Raw genomic sequence first — 15,848 nt, 5'->3', positions numbered from 1 at the left:
TCTGTTAATAATGTTAGTTTGAGTAAATAGCACATACATACTCTTAAGGGACAATGCAAAATTCACTCTTTCATCTTGTTTAAGTGTAACTTTGTCATTAAATTGTATGAATAAAACAGAACAGGAAGAATAGAATAATATGCACAAGTTTTTCAATACCTGCTCTTTTAAGGTCTCCTCCCATATTTTCATTTTGCTTCCTATTGTTATTTCTGATTTTTTTTTTAAATAATTCATTTAAGTTATTTGTTTTTGTTATTATCTTGCTTTCTAATTTGTGCTGAATAAAAAAAAGTACAGTAGGCAGAGTCCGAGTGGTGCCGGTAGTTTAGCCTCCGGCCTCTGAGTGTCGCTGTGAGCGCTCGAGTCAGTGAAAGGTCTGTGTGTGAAGTGCAGCTTCCCCGCCGGTCAGGCAGCGTCTCCTGTGAGAACAACATAGCTCTCTGTCAGGTAACTTCTGATTATTATAGTAAAACACACTCGGAGATCATTTTCACTCAAAATTTAAATGAAGACTAAGCTGAAAGGATTTTTACAGCTGTATGTATGTATTTGCGCGTGGTGTACATATATTTATATATTTATATATATTTTTTCCTGATGCTCACGCTAGGAGTAAAAGTTGCTGCTTCATGCTCGTTGAGGCTGTTAGCTTCCGCTCCTCTCAGACGCTGTTTCTGTGTTAATCTCACTTAGCTGCACTGTCAGCCCTCCACAGCTATTACATTATGTCTTAGAAAGACCTGAATTTATGGTTATTTAAGTTTATTTTTAGCTCCATGTTGTAGCTGTGTTAGCTGGTTAGCTTGTTTTAAATGCTAACTCATTAGCTAGCCGAGGTACTTTCTGTTTCTGTTTCCTCAATCAGCATCACCTGCTTTCTTTTTTTTTTTGTGTTTCTGCAGGATTTTTATAATTCAAGAGTTGCCATGGTGAGTCAAGCCAAGCCTTAAGTGGGATTTATTTGTTGTTTACATAAAAAGAGTTAATTATAAATCTGTCTCTCAGCCATTGTATGGTCTGATGATATGTGTGTTCTCTATTTAGTCTCGGAGATATGATTCAAGAACCACCATCTTCTCTCCTGAAGGTCAGAATCACTTCTTTATGGATACCTGTTGGTAGTTTTGCACACAGTTATGTCACCCATAATCACACGTATAATGTTGTAAAGACCCCAGTCTGTGGTTCTGATGTAAATGCAGAAGGTTTTAAGTACCATAACCCAGCTTTGACCGACCCGTTCCCTCTGTTTGTGACAGGGCGTCTCTATCAGGTCGAATATGCCATGGAGGCTATCGGGCATGCTGGTACCTGTTTAGGGATTTTAGCCAATGACGGTGTGCTACTGGCAGCTGAGAGAAGAAACATCCACAAGCTGCTGGACGAGGTGTTTTTCTCAGAGAAGATCTACAAACTTAATGAGTAAGTGGCATCGAATCAGTCAATCAGTGTTACGCTCCCTGGATAACGGAAACTTAGCTCAATCTTAACTTGAGTTTGTTAGTGATTTTATATCAGTGTATATACACACTACAGGGAATTTGGGAATTCAAGTTAACCTAATATGCATGACTTTGGACTATGGGACGAAAGAGCCAATACCTAGGAATCACACCATGCACAGGGAGAACATGCAAACTCCCCACACAAACACACACACCGAAGACGGAAATCAAACCTCAGCAGTATCACACAACCTCAAGTGTTATATTGCTTTTATACACTCGTACAACAAACACCATTCATTATGAATTGATTGAGGTGTTTGTTTATCAAACCAGTTATTTTGCTCCCTTTTGCAACTTGAGGAACTAACTAACTTCGATTGGCAGAGATAGTGAATTTTTACCAGTACTATAGACAAAATTTGGGTAGAATCAACCATAGAAGGCGTGGGTAATTAAGGAGTATATTTCCACTGATTTCATTATAGAATATCAGCTTATTTTGGGGTTCTGGAGTTGAATCAAATAGGGTTATTTGGAAAGCTAGTGCACTATGTAGGGTGTACAATCCCTTGTTCCACACATAAGTAGTGTCCTTCATTAGGGGTTAGAGAGAAGATTTGTTTTAGAAGCTAGTTAGCTTTGTAGCTCACAGTAGCGTAAATAAAACAATGGAACAAGTGAAAAATAAAGATGACATATCAGGGTTTCTCCCCTCTTTCCAGTCCTGCAGACCATACCAAACTACTTTCATCTGTAATAGTGTAATTAAGCTGTTTTAACACCTATATCAACAGTGGTGGAATGTTTCTTGTCCAATTGGATTACTCGTTTGGAACTAACTGTTGTTTAATCAAAGATAAATGTCATAGAGAGAAATGTTTGTCATTATACTATAGAGATGATGTGTGTATATATTATACTGTAAATATTATATCATGCAAGCCTAATGCATGTGACCTTTTCCTGCATTTACTTCTAATGTTGTTTTGTTGTGTTTCAGAGACATGGCGTGCAGCGTAGCAGGAATCACGTCCGATGCTAACGTCCTCACTAACGAACTCAGGCTAATCGCACAGAGGTGAGAGAAAGCATGATAAGAATTATTTTAGGCCATTAGTACACAGCTAATTGCTCATCACCACTGAACAGCACACCTTAAAACATCAGGATGCTGTCAGTATTTCACCCTGGAAAATAATATTAATCACTTATGTGTGCAGATATCTGCTCCAGTACCAGGAGCCCATCCCATGTGAACAGTTGGTTACAGCTCTGTGTGACATCAAGCAAGCCTACACACAGTTTGGAGGTAGCACACTTGTTTTTTTTTGGAAAAAACATTCTCTGGTTAATGGTGGGGAAAGCTGTAAGAGATAACACTGCTTCCCTTGTGTTTGTAGGGAAAAGACCGTTCGGTGTGTCTCTGCTCTACATGGGCTGGGATAAACACTACGGGTTTCAGCTGTACCAGAGTGACCCCAGTGGAAACTATGGAGGCTGGAAGGCGACCTGCATCGGCAACAACAGCGCAGTAAGTGCATCTCTGAATGTTGTGTAGCGTTGTGGTGTAGATGAAGTGGACAGGATAGCAGAGTAGGTGGATCTGCCAGGTTTCTACTTGTGGGCTGAGGTAGGTATATAATGTGTTTTGCAGTTTCCACTGGGTAACGAAGCCAAAACTGTACTCAAGACAGCAAACACACAGTCCTGAATTTTCTGTGGCTGACGCTAAACTCCTTTTATAATATGCATAAGGCATGTACACTCGTTTCTCTCAGGTAGTCATTGCACTTCATACGTTTCAAAGGCTTTTATCGACAATTACATGACATTTATGCAAAGAGTCAGTATTTGCAGTGTTGGCCCTTCTTTTTCAGGACCTCTGCAATTCGACTGGGCATGCTCTCAATCAACTTCTGGGCCAAATCCTGACTGATAGCAACCCATTCTTTCATAATCACTTCTTAGAGTTTGTCAGAATTAGTGGGTTTTTGTTTGTCCACCCGACTCTTGAGGAGTGACCACAAGTTCTCAATGAGATTAAGATCTGGGGAGTTTCCAGGCCATGGACCCAAAATTTCAACGTTTTGATCCCCTAGCCACTTAGTTATCACTTTTGCCTTATGGCACGGTGCTCCATCGTGATGGAAAATGCATTGTTCTTCACCAAACTGTTGTTGGATTGTTGGAAGAACTTTCTGTTGGAGGGTGTTTTGGTACCATTCTTTTTTTCATCGCTGTGTTTTTGGGCAAAATTGTGAGTGAGCCCACTCCCTTGGATGAGAAGCAACCCCACACATGAATGGTCCCAGGATGCTTTACTGTTGGCATGACACAGGACTGATGGTAGCGCTCACCTTTTCTTCTCCGGACAAGCCTTTGTCCAGATGCCCCAAACAATCGGAAAGAGGCTTCATCGGAGAATATGACTTTGCCCCAGTCCTCAGCAGTCCATTTACCATACTTTCTGCAGAAGATCAATCTGTCCCTGATGTTTTTTTTTTTTGGAGAGAAGTGGCTTCTTTGCTGCCCTCCTTGACACCAGGCCATCTTCCAAAAGTCTTCGCCTCACTGTGCGTGCAGATGTGCTCACACATTCCTGAGCAAGCTCTGCACTGGTGGCACTCCGATCCCGCAGCTGAATCCTCTTTAGGAGACGATCCTGGCGCTTGCTGGACTTTCTTGGACGCCCTGAAGCCTTCTTAACAAGAATTAAACCTCTTTCCTTGAAGTTCTTGATGATCCTATACCTTGTTGATTTAGGTGCAATCTTGGTAGCCACAATATCCTTGCCTGTGAAGCGATTTTTATGCAACGCAATGATGGCTGCACGCGTTTCTTTGCAGGTCACCATGGTTAACAATGGAAGAACAATGATTTCAAGCATCACCCTCCTTTTAACATGTCAAGTCTGCCATTTTAACCCAATCAGCCTGACATAATGATCTCCAACCTTGTGCTTGTCAACATTCTCACCTGAGTTAACAAGACGAATACTGAAATGATCTCAGCAGGTCCTTTAATGACAGCAGTGAAATGCAGTGGATTAAGTTAATTTTCATGGCAAAGAAGGACTATGCAATTCATCTGATCACTCTTCATAACATTCTAGAGTATATGCAAATTGCTATTATAAAAACTTAAGCAGCAACTTTTCCACTTTCCAATATTTATGTAATTCTCAAAACTTTTGACTACGACTGTATATATACATATATATTTATTCTTATTAGTGTTTTTTTAAATTAGTCTGAATTTTCCCGCAATCGCATTTCACTACTGCTGTACTTGTACCACCATGTACAGCATGAAATAAAGTTATTCGATCGTGAAAATAGGGCTGCACGATTTTTGGCAAAATGTGAATCATGATTTTTAATTCCATGGGAATTTGAGAATTGAGATTACGATTCTCACACAATTCTCTCTCTTTGTTTTAATTTTTTCTTCCAACAAAAAACATTGATTGCACTTAAGAAAAAAAAAGTTGCCTGCACAGAACTTTCTCAGAGCCTCTGTGTAACAGCCCGAATCAAGATGACAGGTTTAATTATCTAATACTTTAAGTTATTAAAACTGCACGTGCCTGTCTCTGATCAGACGGTAGTATGTATTTTAGGTTTTAGCGTGTGTGAGACATTTACCATATAAAAAATAGCACAGATGCATAATCCATTTATGCCATGATAAACGTAAACAACCGGAGAAAATCTGACGTACTTATCAGCCATAAGTACGGTTCGTCGCAGATTTTGGTGTAGTGATTACGTTTCCAATTTTTTCTCATGAAAAATTCAACGTTTAACTTTTTTTGGCGGGCCCTCGCGGTCACTCACTGTGGCTTGCAGTGCCTAACATCACGTCAGTGAATGTTTAAAAGCGAACAAAAATAAAATCAGGGTGCAAAACAGTTTTTGGCATGACAATAACAGCATACTACCCCACCTCCTGATTGATGTGAGTGAGAGCGGAACGCCTGATTGGTAATTTAATAGTGTTTTGTGTTACACTGTTTGAGTGCAACCAGTGACCTTGACTGATGCAGAAATCCAGGAATGTTGTCAAGTAAATAAGTAAACTCTGCATGATCTAAAAGCAGGGAAACATGCACGTGAATCACCATCATTTATAAATGAGATCGCCTGTATGTATGAATTAAGATCGTTATATATATATATATATATATATTTTATATATATATATAATACGTTTTTTTGGTCGATTAATAGTGCAGCTATGCTGGAAAATGATTCCTCATGCTCACAGAACGACTCTTTCACACGCCGAGTCCATAAATGTGCCTGTGCCATCAGGGAGAAAGAAATCCATAGATGTTATACCCTGGTCATTCACTACATACACAGGTCATCAGCTGACGTAATTTTATTGCCCCATACTGTTGCTGAGCCTAGAGCTTACCAATTGAAGCAAACCCAGATCATAACACTGACTCCAGAGGCTTGTACAGTGAGCACTCTGCATGATGGTTGAATTGCTTCATGCACTTCCTTTCATACCCTGATGCAACTATCACTTTGGAATAGGGAGGGTCTGAACTTCACAGACCACATGACTCCTTTCTATTGCTTCAAAGTTCAATTTTTGTACTCCCTAGAACATTTAAGGCCCTTTTTCTGATTAGTCTCACAAACATGTTGGCTACACAGCTGTTTAGTCTCAGTCTTGTGAGTTCTCATCACATTGTGTGCTTACGGAAATGCTCTTACCTCCACTAATAAATATTCATAGTGTTTTGTTTTTTTATTTATTGTTTTTTTTTAAAACAAAAAATTGACCTGTCTGATCTGTCAAATGAGCATTAGTAATCGAATAAACACTTAAACTGTCCATCAGGGTATTTGTGTACAGTTTGCACTCCCCACATACACAGACCAGCCTGTCTTCAGTTTATAGGATGCCATTTGTATAAATTATTTATTTATTTTTTCTATCTTATTTGTTTTTTTACAAAATTTCCTAACCTAAAGGACATATAATTAGGTTGTATTTGTGATAGAGACTCAAAAGGTCTGTAAAACAGATAATTGGGTTTATTTCAAGTTTTTCTTAAATTTAAATTGAGGCACATGTACAGCGATCAGCCATGGCATTACAACGAAAAACCTTAAGACATCCATGTATGTGACTTGTTTGTCTGTCACATCCCATGGGCGCTCAATTGTGGTCTGGGGAGTTTGTAGCCAGGTTCGTCTTTCCCAGGAACTAGGTGTACAGTTACTCTTATTACTTGCATTGTACTCATGCTCTGGATGACAAAGTTCACGTTCTGTGTGCAGTGCATGAAAACTTAGGATGACCAAGACCTATGGTTAAGTACTTGAATACACCACAATTTTGAGTGAAGACAGACTTCAGGGATATTAATATGTCAGCCTGAATAGGGAGTGCGCTAAACGCATTAAACATAAACCTTGACTTGATTGGCTCATGAATTAATGCAATCAATTATTAATTAATATAGTAAATTTATATTTGGAATATACTGTAGAATTTAAGATACTTATATTTGATTTATGTTAATTTGACTTCTTGTGTGTAAATTTACACATCCAGGCAGGAGTGAGTGTGATATCCTTTTCCGAAATGAAAGGACTTTCATATTTTGCACTGTTGTGTAATTTATCCTTCTTAACTCATTTCAAGCTAAGTTTTATACTGCAAAGCAGCACACCTGTAGGGTGGAGTGGTGTTAGTTTACTGTGACTTCCTCATTATATATTCACTGAACTATAGCACAGCAGTACATAGTACTTCATAAAGTGTTCATCAATTAAAGATAATGGCACAGAGAGTGCAGCACTTTATTAGGGACACCTGTACACTACTCAGTCTTAGCTAATCAGCCAATCATGTGTAAAAGCATACAGAGACAGGTCACAGTGTTCACATCAAACATGAGAACAGGGAAATGTGATGTTGATCATGGCAAGATTGTTGGTCTAAGTGTTTTAGAAACTGCAGAGCTTCTGGAATTTTCATGCACTATAGCCTAACGAACATAGAACAAGAGTGTTGAGATATTGAGATGTTGAGAGCAGACCACTTCATTATTATTGTTATGTTTGTTATTTTAGTTTGTGCTTTTGCTAATAGCATTGAAATTTTAAACTGATAGCATGTAAGGCTCGTAACAGTATTTGGGTTTTTATTTAAACAGCTTTGTTAGACAGTCCAGAGTTTACTAAGGGACATTCAGAGTTTGCCTGTTATCCATAATATACAACATACAGCAGTGTAACTAAATCTTTTAGCTCACAGTGAAGTGTTGGCCAGTAGGGGGCGTGGAAGCACCAGCGATGCACGTCAGTGTATTCAGGAACATTTTGTCCCAGTCTGTTCCTAAAGGTCTCAGCTGTTTAAAAATATCACGTCTGATTCTAGAAGCATTTTTAATTTATTCTTTGTGTTTTTTAATAATTAGATTAAATCATTTAATTGTTGCCAGGTTATTATTTCTTTTATATAGAAAACAAATCAACTCCTACCAATTTCTGTCCTGTGTGTGTGTCATAGGCTGCTGTGTCAATGCTGAAGCAGGACTTTAAAGAGGGAGAGATGACGCTCTCCTCAGCTCTCGCTCTCGCCGTTAAAGTGCTCAACAAGACCATGGACGTCAGCAAGCTGTCTGCAGAGAAAGGTGTGTGTGTGTGTGTGTGTGTGAACACAGAGGAATGGAAAATAGACTGATACTTTATACCCAGTTAATTGAGATGCCTGAGAATTCATTATGCATAGCTGTTTCAGTAGCCCTGTTTAAACCCAGACATGCAGCTCTGTAGATTTTTTTTTCTTTAGGTGCAGAATCAGTGTCCTGAGTTTCTTACTGTATCTATAGTACATGTGTAAAATTAGTAGCTTCATGTCCAGCCTACAGTATATTCTCTCTCCTGCTGATTTCACACCTCCTGTCTCTCGTGTGTGCTTCTAGTCGAGATTGCCACGTTGACGCGAGAGAACGGTAAGACCAAAATCAAGGTTCTCAAACAGAAAGAGGTGGAAGAGTTGATCAAGAAGCACGAAGCAGAGGAGGCCAAGGCCGAGAAAGACAAGAAAGAAAAGGAACAGAAAGAGAAAGATAAATAAAAATCTTGCACTTCCCCTTTCTTCTACTTTTTACAATTAAAAAAAAGGGTTTGAATTCATAGTACACCACTCAGTCATGTCTGTATGTCATACTTTTTTTCTTTAATAAACATAACACAATGATCTGTGTCTGGACGGGTAAATGAGTGTTGAATTGATTTATTTAAAATACCTGAGATTAATTGATAACAGACCCAGGGATCTTGTTTATTAGTAGTACTGGTGAAAGGTCTCAATTTGTGAGGGGGAAAAAAACCTGTACACAGTTGCTGTAAAATTCAGATAAAACCTAAAATGAACTTTTCAAATGTAAGAAAACCCTAAAGAATCACAATCATGTGTGTGTGCGCGCATGATTACGATAACTAAGGCTCCTTAATTTGTAAGTGTTCCAGTTTAGTAATGTGTAAGCATCTTGCCTGTTACTGTTGAGATTATGAAGGTTGTGAGTGGAGATTAGGCACTGACTCTAGCTGTGAGCCTCACATGACCTCATGCCAAGCTCTCCGTAATGGATGTTGTTCCTGAGAGCCACATGACCTTCACCTAAGCATGTTATATAAAGTCAGTAAAAAGTGAAAAATTGGATGGCACGCACTGTCTCTCTCTCTCACGCACACACAAGGTCCTGGCTGGACACACTGGCTAAAGCGTTTGCACAGTAACCCAGCAACACAAGTTCAGTGTGATGTAACCGCTGTAAGTGCCATGGACGGATGATTTGATGTTAAACACATGACTCCATTAGAACAGCAGCCAGCCAGGCCTCATCCCCTCCTGGTAACCAGGTCACATATACACGATAATGACCACAAGCGTATAAAAGGTTAAGTATTTAAAATGGAAGGCATTCAGCACAGATGTGCTCGTCCAGCACTCCTTAAATAGCATGATTAGAGGCCCATGTGCCACCTGCACTACAGCGCTGTGTTTCTGATTGGATGTCCCTGTCATCTCCTTGCCAGAAGATCAGAGAAAGTGGTGTATTTCTTAGCGCTCGATAGGAGCCTTGTAGTTCGCTTGTAGTCAAGGCCTGCTATTTTTCAAACCAATGTTTACCAATAAATGGCTCCTGCTGTAGAACCCAGTCATTATGAATAAGAATCCTTCTAATTGTGTAATAGAAAGACACCGCTAGAGGTTATATTTTACATTTTATTAGGACGAGAGGGGACAAAAGAAAAAGGGGTACAGGTACACAGATGTGGACTGTCCTTAATTTTTATTTTTATTTTTTACTGTAAACAAAATACTAATCTACAAAGAAACACAATCAAATCAGTCAAAGCTAATGGACAAAAATGAAATCTCCAAAAGCAACAGAATAGAGACTTATTATATATATATATAACAGCTTATTGTCATGGCTCAAAGTGAACTCTATAAATGTAAGATTAACTGTATGTACACATGCAGAACCCAGAGTCCCAACGGTGGAGCCCCAGCACATCTTACGCTTGGCTTCCACAGGCCTGACCGTGGAAACTCCAAACGCTCCCAACTCTGGGGAATGTATTTAGGTTTATCTACTGTTTATTGTTTGTCCTGAATGCCTGAGTGGTGCAACTCTTAATTTAAGTGTGAGCTTTAAGTGGGGACCGTTTTCTTTGGCAACTGTCTCGATTTCACTCAATCCATAAAGATGGCTTAGAGACGTTTGGGACGTCTCTGGTGAGATGTACCCAGAATGCACGTCTGATTGCACATGTACAGCTAAAGTGCTTTTGTTTATATGATCAGTTTGGTAGCAGTGCAAAGCCTAAATCCAACCTACATAAAACTGCTGCAGAATTATATATATATATATATATATATATATAAAAATGTTTGCCCAAATGTAATGAACAAGGGATGAGTCTAAAACCGCTCACTACTTCATGATCAGTTTAAGTGCCTGCTTTTTCTAGTGGCAGTAATATAACCAAGCATTATTTTAAAAATCTAGCCTCAATCCATACCTGATCCTAGTCTTGGCTAAATCTGACCTGCATTAACAGGGTCCTATAAAACTCCAGAAACACTCATCTTTTGTAGAGCACTGTAGTCCTGATCCATGTCATTAGCCTTATCTAGAGTATTTACACATTAATGTAAAAAGCTTTAAGCAGTCCTACAGATTACATAACACTATTGTGTAGATTTATTAAGATTTCCACAACACAAGTTGACTTTAATTGTCCCTTAAAATGCCATGTGATGCTAAATAAGGAATGGTGACCAACAGAAGAGTGCGAATTGTAAAATACTAGTAGTTAAAAATATATATATATAGAATTTGCTGCACTATGACCCTGAAGAGGAATGGCTTATGGCGTTTTAAACAAAATCTTTCCCTTACACGATTCTCCTCATAACCATTTCCTGTCCTAAAGCAGGCTGAAAACTAAAGGAATATAGACTGGGTGCAAACTAAGAGGATGCGCTGTAGGTTGCATGTAGCACCAGCTAACCAGGGATCGCAACCATCCTGTGGGACCGGTTGTCCATTCCTACACTTCCAGCCTCCAAACGACTTAATAGGTTATTGTTTAAGGATGGGGTTGTGGAGGAGGAAAAAACAAGGTGGACTAGGAAGGATCAAGGGGGCATTTTCTGAGTATGTGTGTTCGCTCATTCCTCATCAGAGCTGCTGCTGTCCATAGAGTAGACCATAAAGAAGAGATCGGGCCGGGTCGGCACCAGAGGGTGACCGGGTTTCACAACCTCGAAACCCATGTAGTGGAAGGTGTTTGTGATGGACACTACAATAAGAAAAAAGAAAAATCTAATTAATGTTAGGGTTGAGAAAAATTTTCAGACTCATGCAGGTGAGAAAACAGGCGTCTTACCTCGATCCTCCCTGCTTTTGTAGAACCACAAGAACACGTAGCCGACTTTCAGGCTCTCCTCTGCAAATTCCAACAGGCTGGTGAGACTGGAAGCACACACACACAGGGACATGCATGACGCACCGACGGTTTTACATTATCCACATCTTATATAACACAGAGGCAACCAGAGCAGAGCTAATTTAGCCACGCACTAACTTGTAGTACTCTCTTTAAACTGCTCAGAATACTCCACAAAGGTGACTGAACAATGAATCACTGCTGTATGTGTGACTTGAACTTGAATAAGCTGAATCTCATTAGCGTTTACTGGTCACGAAGGAGACAAAGCTGCATTAATACACTGACTCAGGTTGCTAAGCTGAAGGCTATAACCTCAAGACCGGGTCAAACCCATTCACCTGGAGAGAAACTCAATTTATTCACCATCTTCTACTGAAACCTCTATCATACAAGTATATATTAACCACAGTTTAAAAAAAAAACCTCCCTATGCTGAAAGTCCGTAATCCTAGTTTAAATTCTATACATGAATGTTGTTCAAGTCTGTGTCATTGTGTTGGGCGTACCCCTCTTTGCTGCCCTCGGGCAGAGCTCCGCTGGGGATCTCCAGATAAAGGCAGTTGGCAGTCAGCACCGTGTCCCAGCAGGAGAACCGCCTCTCGCTCAGCTTGTACTGGAAGTGCAGGATAGTAGGGGTTCCGCCCACTGCACTTGCCCGAGTTACTGTCAACCTGTCGTCCTAAACAACACAGCAGAACCATAAACGTACACGCCCGTTTCATCTGACATAATACATCTCCATCTTATACATATATTAGCTTACACAAAAGCAGGGCTGCTATAGAATAGGAACCTTTTGCGAAATATTATGCTCTTGTTTGGAGAAAAGTAGTCAGTTTGCTAAAAGGCCCCATCACATGACTAAGAGCGTGTGTGTGTGTGTGTGTGTTAAGTGTCGGTCACACCCTGAGCCACACCCAGGCTAGTCACATGTCTGACCTACAACCATGCATATACTGTACACACACACTAAACTGCTCACCACAGCAGTCATAAAGGTTACATCTCAAAAGTGAAAAAATGCGCCTGCATCTACACGCGTGTGCTGACAAATGATGACTAATAAGATCTCAGCCTGGATGTTCGATTGTTTTTTAACAATGTAATTCTTGCCCAGTCTGTTAAGCAGGATTAATATTATTAGAGAATAGGGACTGAAATCATTTCAAAGCACAATAATTATAAGCTCATTAACATGCGTGTGTGTGCATATTTTACCTTGTGAAGAGGTACGCTGAGAGGGAGATCCCTTCCGGTCCCTCGCCCACTCGGGATCTTCGTTAGTGGGTGAGGGGCATCAGGAGCACCACAGAGGCCCTGGAGCCTGCTGCCTGGAGCAGTGAAGTCTGGAGGCCACTGGAGAAGCGCTGGTTAAAAAACACAGGACAGTCAACAGTTTAGGCACTTCCCGTATCATATGATCAAATGTTTGTGGACACGTGTTTGTGTGGTTCGCTTGTATGGAATATCTAATGCTACAGAACATACAAAGTGTCCCCTCCACTGCAACCGTGAGACTTGAACCAGCACAAAGTGAGCACAAAGTGAATAAACGGTGTAGAGTGGAAGAACTCCTCAGAGCCCTGACCTCAACCCTACCGGCTGGAACTGAAATGGAACACCAGACGCACTGACAACGCTTTCAGCTGTAGGTTCATAAAGTATTAATGTGCTTTTTCTAATACATTATTATTTCTACTGTGTAGACACGTGATGCATGCTGATTGCTGGTAGTGCGTCACAGGACGGCTGAAAACTTTGGATTGCTATCCGCCCTCTTCTGCTTACACCGACACTGTGGGATAGAGAAAGAAATGTTGTCCCTTACACTCACGACAAACAGGGAGGTGTGGTTCATGGATAGTCGTGGCATGATTGGATAATCGTCAAATCAAATGATTTTCATTTCATGTAAGGATTAATGCAACAGTCATAAATTTTCAGGCACTGGAAAGTCCCTGACTGGCAGAGAAAACTAGTTACAGCTGGTTACAGTGCATGTGAGAACAGGAACAACCAGTTTCATAGAGGTTCCACAACATTAAATGCAACTAAATGGAGAAAAGATATTTTGATAAACAAATAGATAGTGCAGATAGAGTCAGCAGTGTAACCTGTATCGAAGCGCCTCCCGGTTTGCCCCTCTTCCCTTCACTTGGATCACATTGCCCTTGTCTTATCAGGTGCTCTGTTGCCCTGTGAACACCTGCAGTGCACTCCAAGTGAGAAAACTCCTCCAGCTTTGTGCTATCACACTAGCGTTAACAATAGGCCTACTGATAAGACGCTGGAATACTTCACAGCACACAAACATAACCACAGACTGATCTACTGCAAGCCGGACATTTCGGCTAGAAATTGAGGAAACAGAGCCGAGTGCTTTTGCTGAATGTTCAAACAGGAAAATCAGCAGGAAGTCACGCTGCACAAAGTTTGTTTGCCTTTGCTTCTTTTTTTTTTTTTTTAAGGAAAAAAGGTAAAGAAAAAAAAAGCACTGATCATGCTCAACATGGAGAGGTTCAGGATTATTGTTTCTGCTAAGCAGGAACCAAGATGTTTTCATTACTACCCGGTAAGCCCCTCATGCTCAGGCCTGAGGAAGAACTGAGAGCAGAGTGCTGGTGCTAGGGCGAAACACACAGTGCAAACAAGCGCGTGATCTGTAGACATGTCTTGGAATAGCATGCTGCCCTGGTGGGTTAGGTTTCAGCTCTGGGTTCACAGTGAAGCCAAATAGCTTTTAATTTCTCCTAATGCCACCAGTGCCACTCAAGAGCTGGTGAAAAATGTAAAAGCAAACAAATGCAAATAACATTCTTAAAAAAAAAAAAAAGTTTGTGCCTCACACTGTTTACAAGTTCCTTTTTCTGAAAAAATATTTAAAACTTTTCCCCCTTCTCAGCTATATGAGACAAATGCAAATTAAGGAAACCTTTTTTTTGTTTTGTTGTTTGATGCCTGTTTTGAATGATCGGGAGCCAGCCGAGTAAAGAGAGGAGCTGTTCTTTTGATACCCTGGCAACCGGACAGGTAGCCACGACGACCCAATGTGCACAGAGAGGAGATGAGACTGATGAGGTGAAAAACAAACTCATTATGCTGTATAGCATCACCTGATCTCTCAAGCTATCCACCTTTCATTTTAAGCTGCAAATTTCATTTCCCATTGGGTGCAATTATGGTGCCGTGTACGTGCTTGTAAAGTAGCCGGTGAGATGGAAATAGCTATATGTGGGAAGAAAAAACTAAATCTTTAAAGCAGACAAATGTTTGTGACATAACTAGACAGTCTTATTTACAATGCCGTTTTTTCCATGTTGCCTATTATAGAGCTGCGTGTAGCGGTGGCTGAAATGCCAGCTTGTTTTGAAAGCCAACACTTCTCACCCTGACATTCCGACTCCCGCCTTCCCTCAGCAGTGCCAACTCAACATTTCTGCCAAATCATGTCTCTAAATCATCAGAGAGATGCTGAGAATGATTCGGAAATGACAGGTTTGCCAGCGGGTTAACCAAAACAGAAAGCAAGGCAGGAAGAGAAGACGAAGCAAATGTTGAGGTGAGACCATGCAAACCAACCAGCTGGGAGGGAGGACTTGGTAAAGGGTTTATGGCCGACATGCGACGTTAAAAAAATGTGATCCGAGTACTCGATCATTGCACATCACTGTTTGTGCAGTGATGCCCAGTCCAAAAGGCCACAAATAAAAGAGAAAGAGAGGGGCCAGCGGAAGAGGGCAATGAGGGGCAGTCAGACAGCCAGGAAAGGTTCAGCTCCAAAACAGGAAACCCAAAAACCTTCCAGGAAAACGGGGCTCAACTGTGGCAGCTTGGTTGCCAACCTAGTGTTAGGGCTAACAACGACAACAATGTTTAACATACAGCAAGCTTCCTCAGTATGAACAAGTGACAAGAACTTCAGGCAGACCTCAGGACAGCACGACCATCTACACCTTTAAAGATTCCATATGCCCAGTCCAAAAGGCCACAAATAAAAAAGAAAGAGAGGGGCCAGCGGAAGAGGGCAATGAGGGGCAGTCAGTTTCTGTTTCTAGAAACTTCTAGAAACTGTCTTTACAGTTTCTGCCAAATCACACATCTCCAAAACGAAAGTGATCTGTGTTTAGGTTATGGTCAGTGGCAAAACAATGCTTTGTGTTCTACAGATCAGAAACACCCTGTAGTCAAGTTAAATCCTGTTAAACTATTAGTACAAATCTTATGTTATTCAACACTAACTTACAAGGATGTGTTTATCAAATATTGTAGAAACAATCTAATTTCTACATGACAGGTAGAGGGGAACATCAGCAGTATGTCTTCTGCACCTGTATGATGTCGCTTTCATCTAAAATGTAAGCAAGATGGAAAGTTCACCATGCCTTAAGATTGGCCATTACAA

General features: G+C 40.5%; 2 protein-coding genes across 2 annotated transcripts in view; one reads left to right on the top strand and one right to left on the bottom strand.

The window, feature by feature from the left end:
* Nucleotides 1-410: 410 nt before the first annotated feature.
* psma4 (proteasome 20S subunit alpha 4) lies at nucleotides 411-8,698 on the top strand. Its single transcript, XM_053491077.1, has 9 exons — nucleotides 411-450; nucleotides 906-932; nucleotides 1,048-1,090; nucleotides 1,263-1,425; nucleotides 2,452-2,529; nucleotides 2,672-2,760; nucleotides 2,852-2,982; nucleotides 7,986-8,109; nucleotides 8,401-8,698. Exons 2-9 carry the CDS (start codon nucleotides 930-932, stop codon nucleotides 8,553-8,555), a joined length of 786 nt encoding a protein of 261 aa, XP_053347052.1. The 5' UTR covers nucleotides 411-450; nucleotides 906-929; the 3' UTR covers nucleotides 8,556-8,698.
* A 998-nt stretch (nucleotides 8,699-9,696) lies between these two features.
* The window catches only part of oaz2a (ornithine decarboxylase antizyme 2a), a 7,235-nt gene continuing 1,083 nt past the window's right edge, over nucleotides 9,697-15,848 (bottom strand). Inside the window, 5 exon segments of the mRNA XM_053483928.1 lie at nucleotides 9,697-11,296; nucleotides 11,384-11,469; nucleotides 11,953-12,125; nucleotides 12,665-12,745; nucleotides 12,747-12,813. Coding sequence (XP_053339903.1) covers nucleotides 11,166-11,296; nucleotides 11,384-11,469; nucleotides 11,953-12,125; nucleotides 12,665-12,745; nucleotides 12,747-12,813 — 538 coding nt within the window. The 3' untranslated portion in view covers nucleotides 9,697-11,165.

This window comes from Clarias gariepinus, chromosome 2, assembly GCF_024256425.1.
Source record: "Clarias gariepinus isolate MV-2021 ecotype Netherlands chromosome 2, CGAR_prim_01v2, whole genome shotgun sequence".
Taxonomy (NCBI): Eukaryota; Metazoa; Chordata; class Actinopteri; order Siluriformes; family Clariidae; genus Clarias; species Clarias gariepinus.
Note: the sequence above shows the minus strand (reverse complement) of the source record. Positions and strands in the feature narration are given on the sequence as shown.

Coding starts and splice junctions, on each gene's coding strand:
- psma4 (XM_053491077.1), top strand. Junction 1,091..1,262: donor CACCATCTTCTCTCCTGAAG/GTCAGAATCACT, acceptor TGTTTGTGACAG/GGCGTCTCTATCAGGTCGAA. Junction 8,110..8,400: donor CAAGCTGTCTGCAGAGAAAG/GTGTGTGTGTGT, acceptor GTGTGCTTCTAG/TCGAGATTGCCACGTTGACG.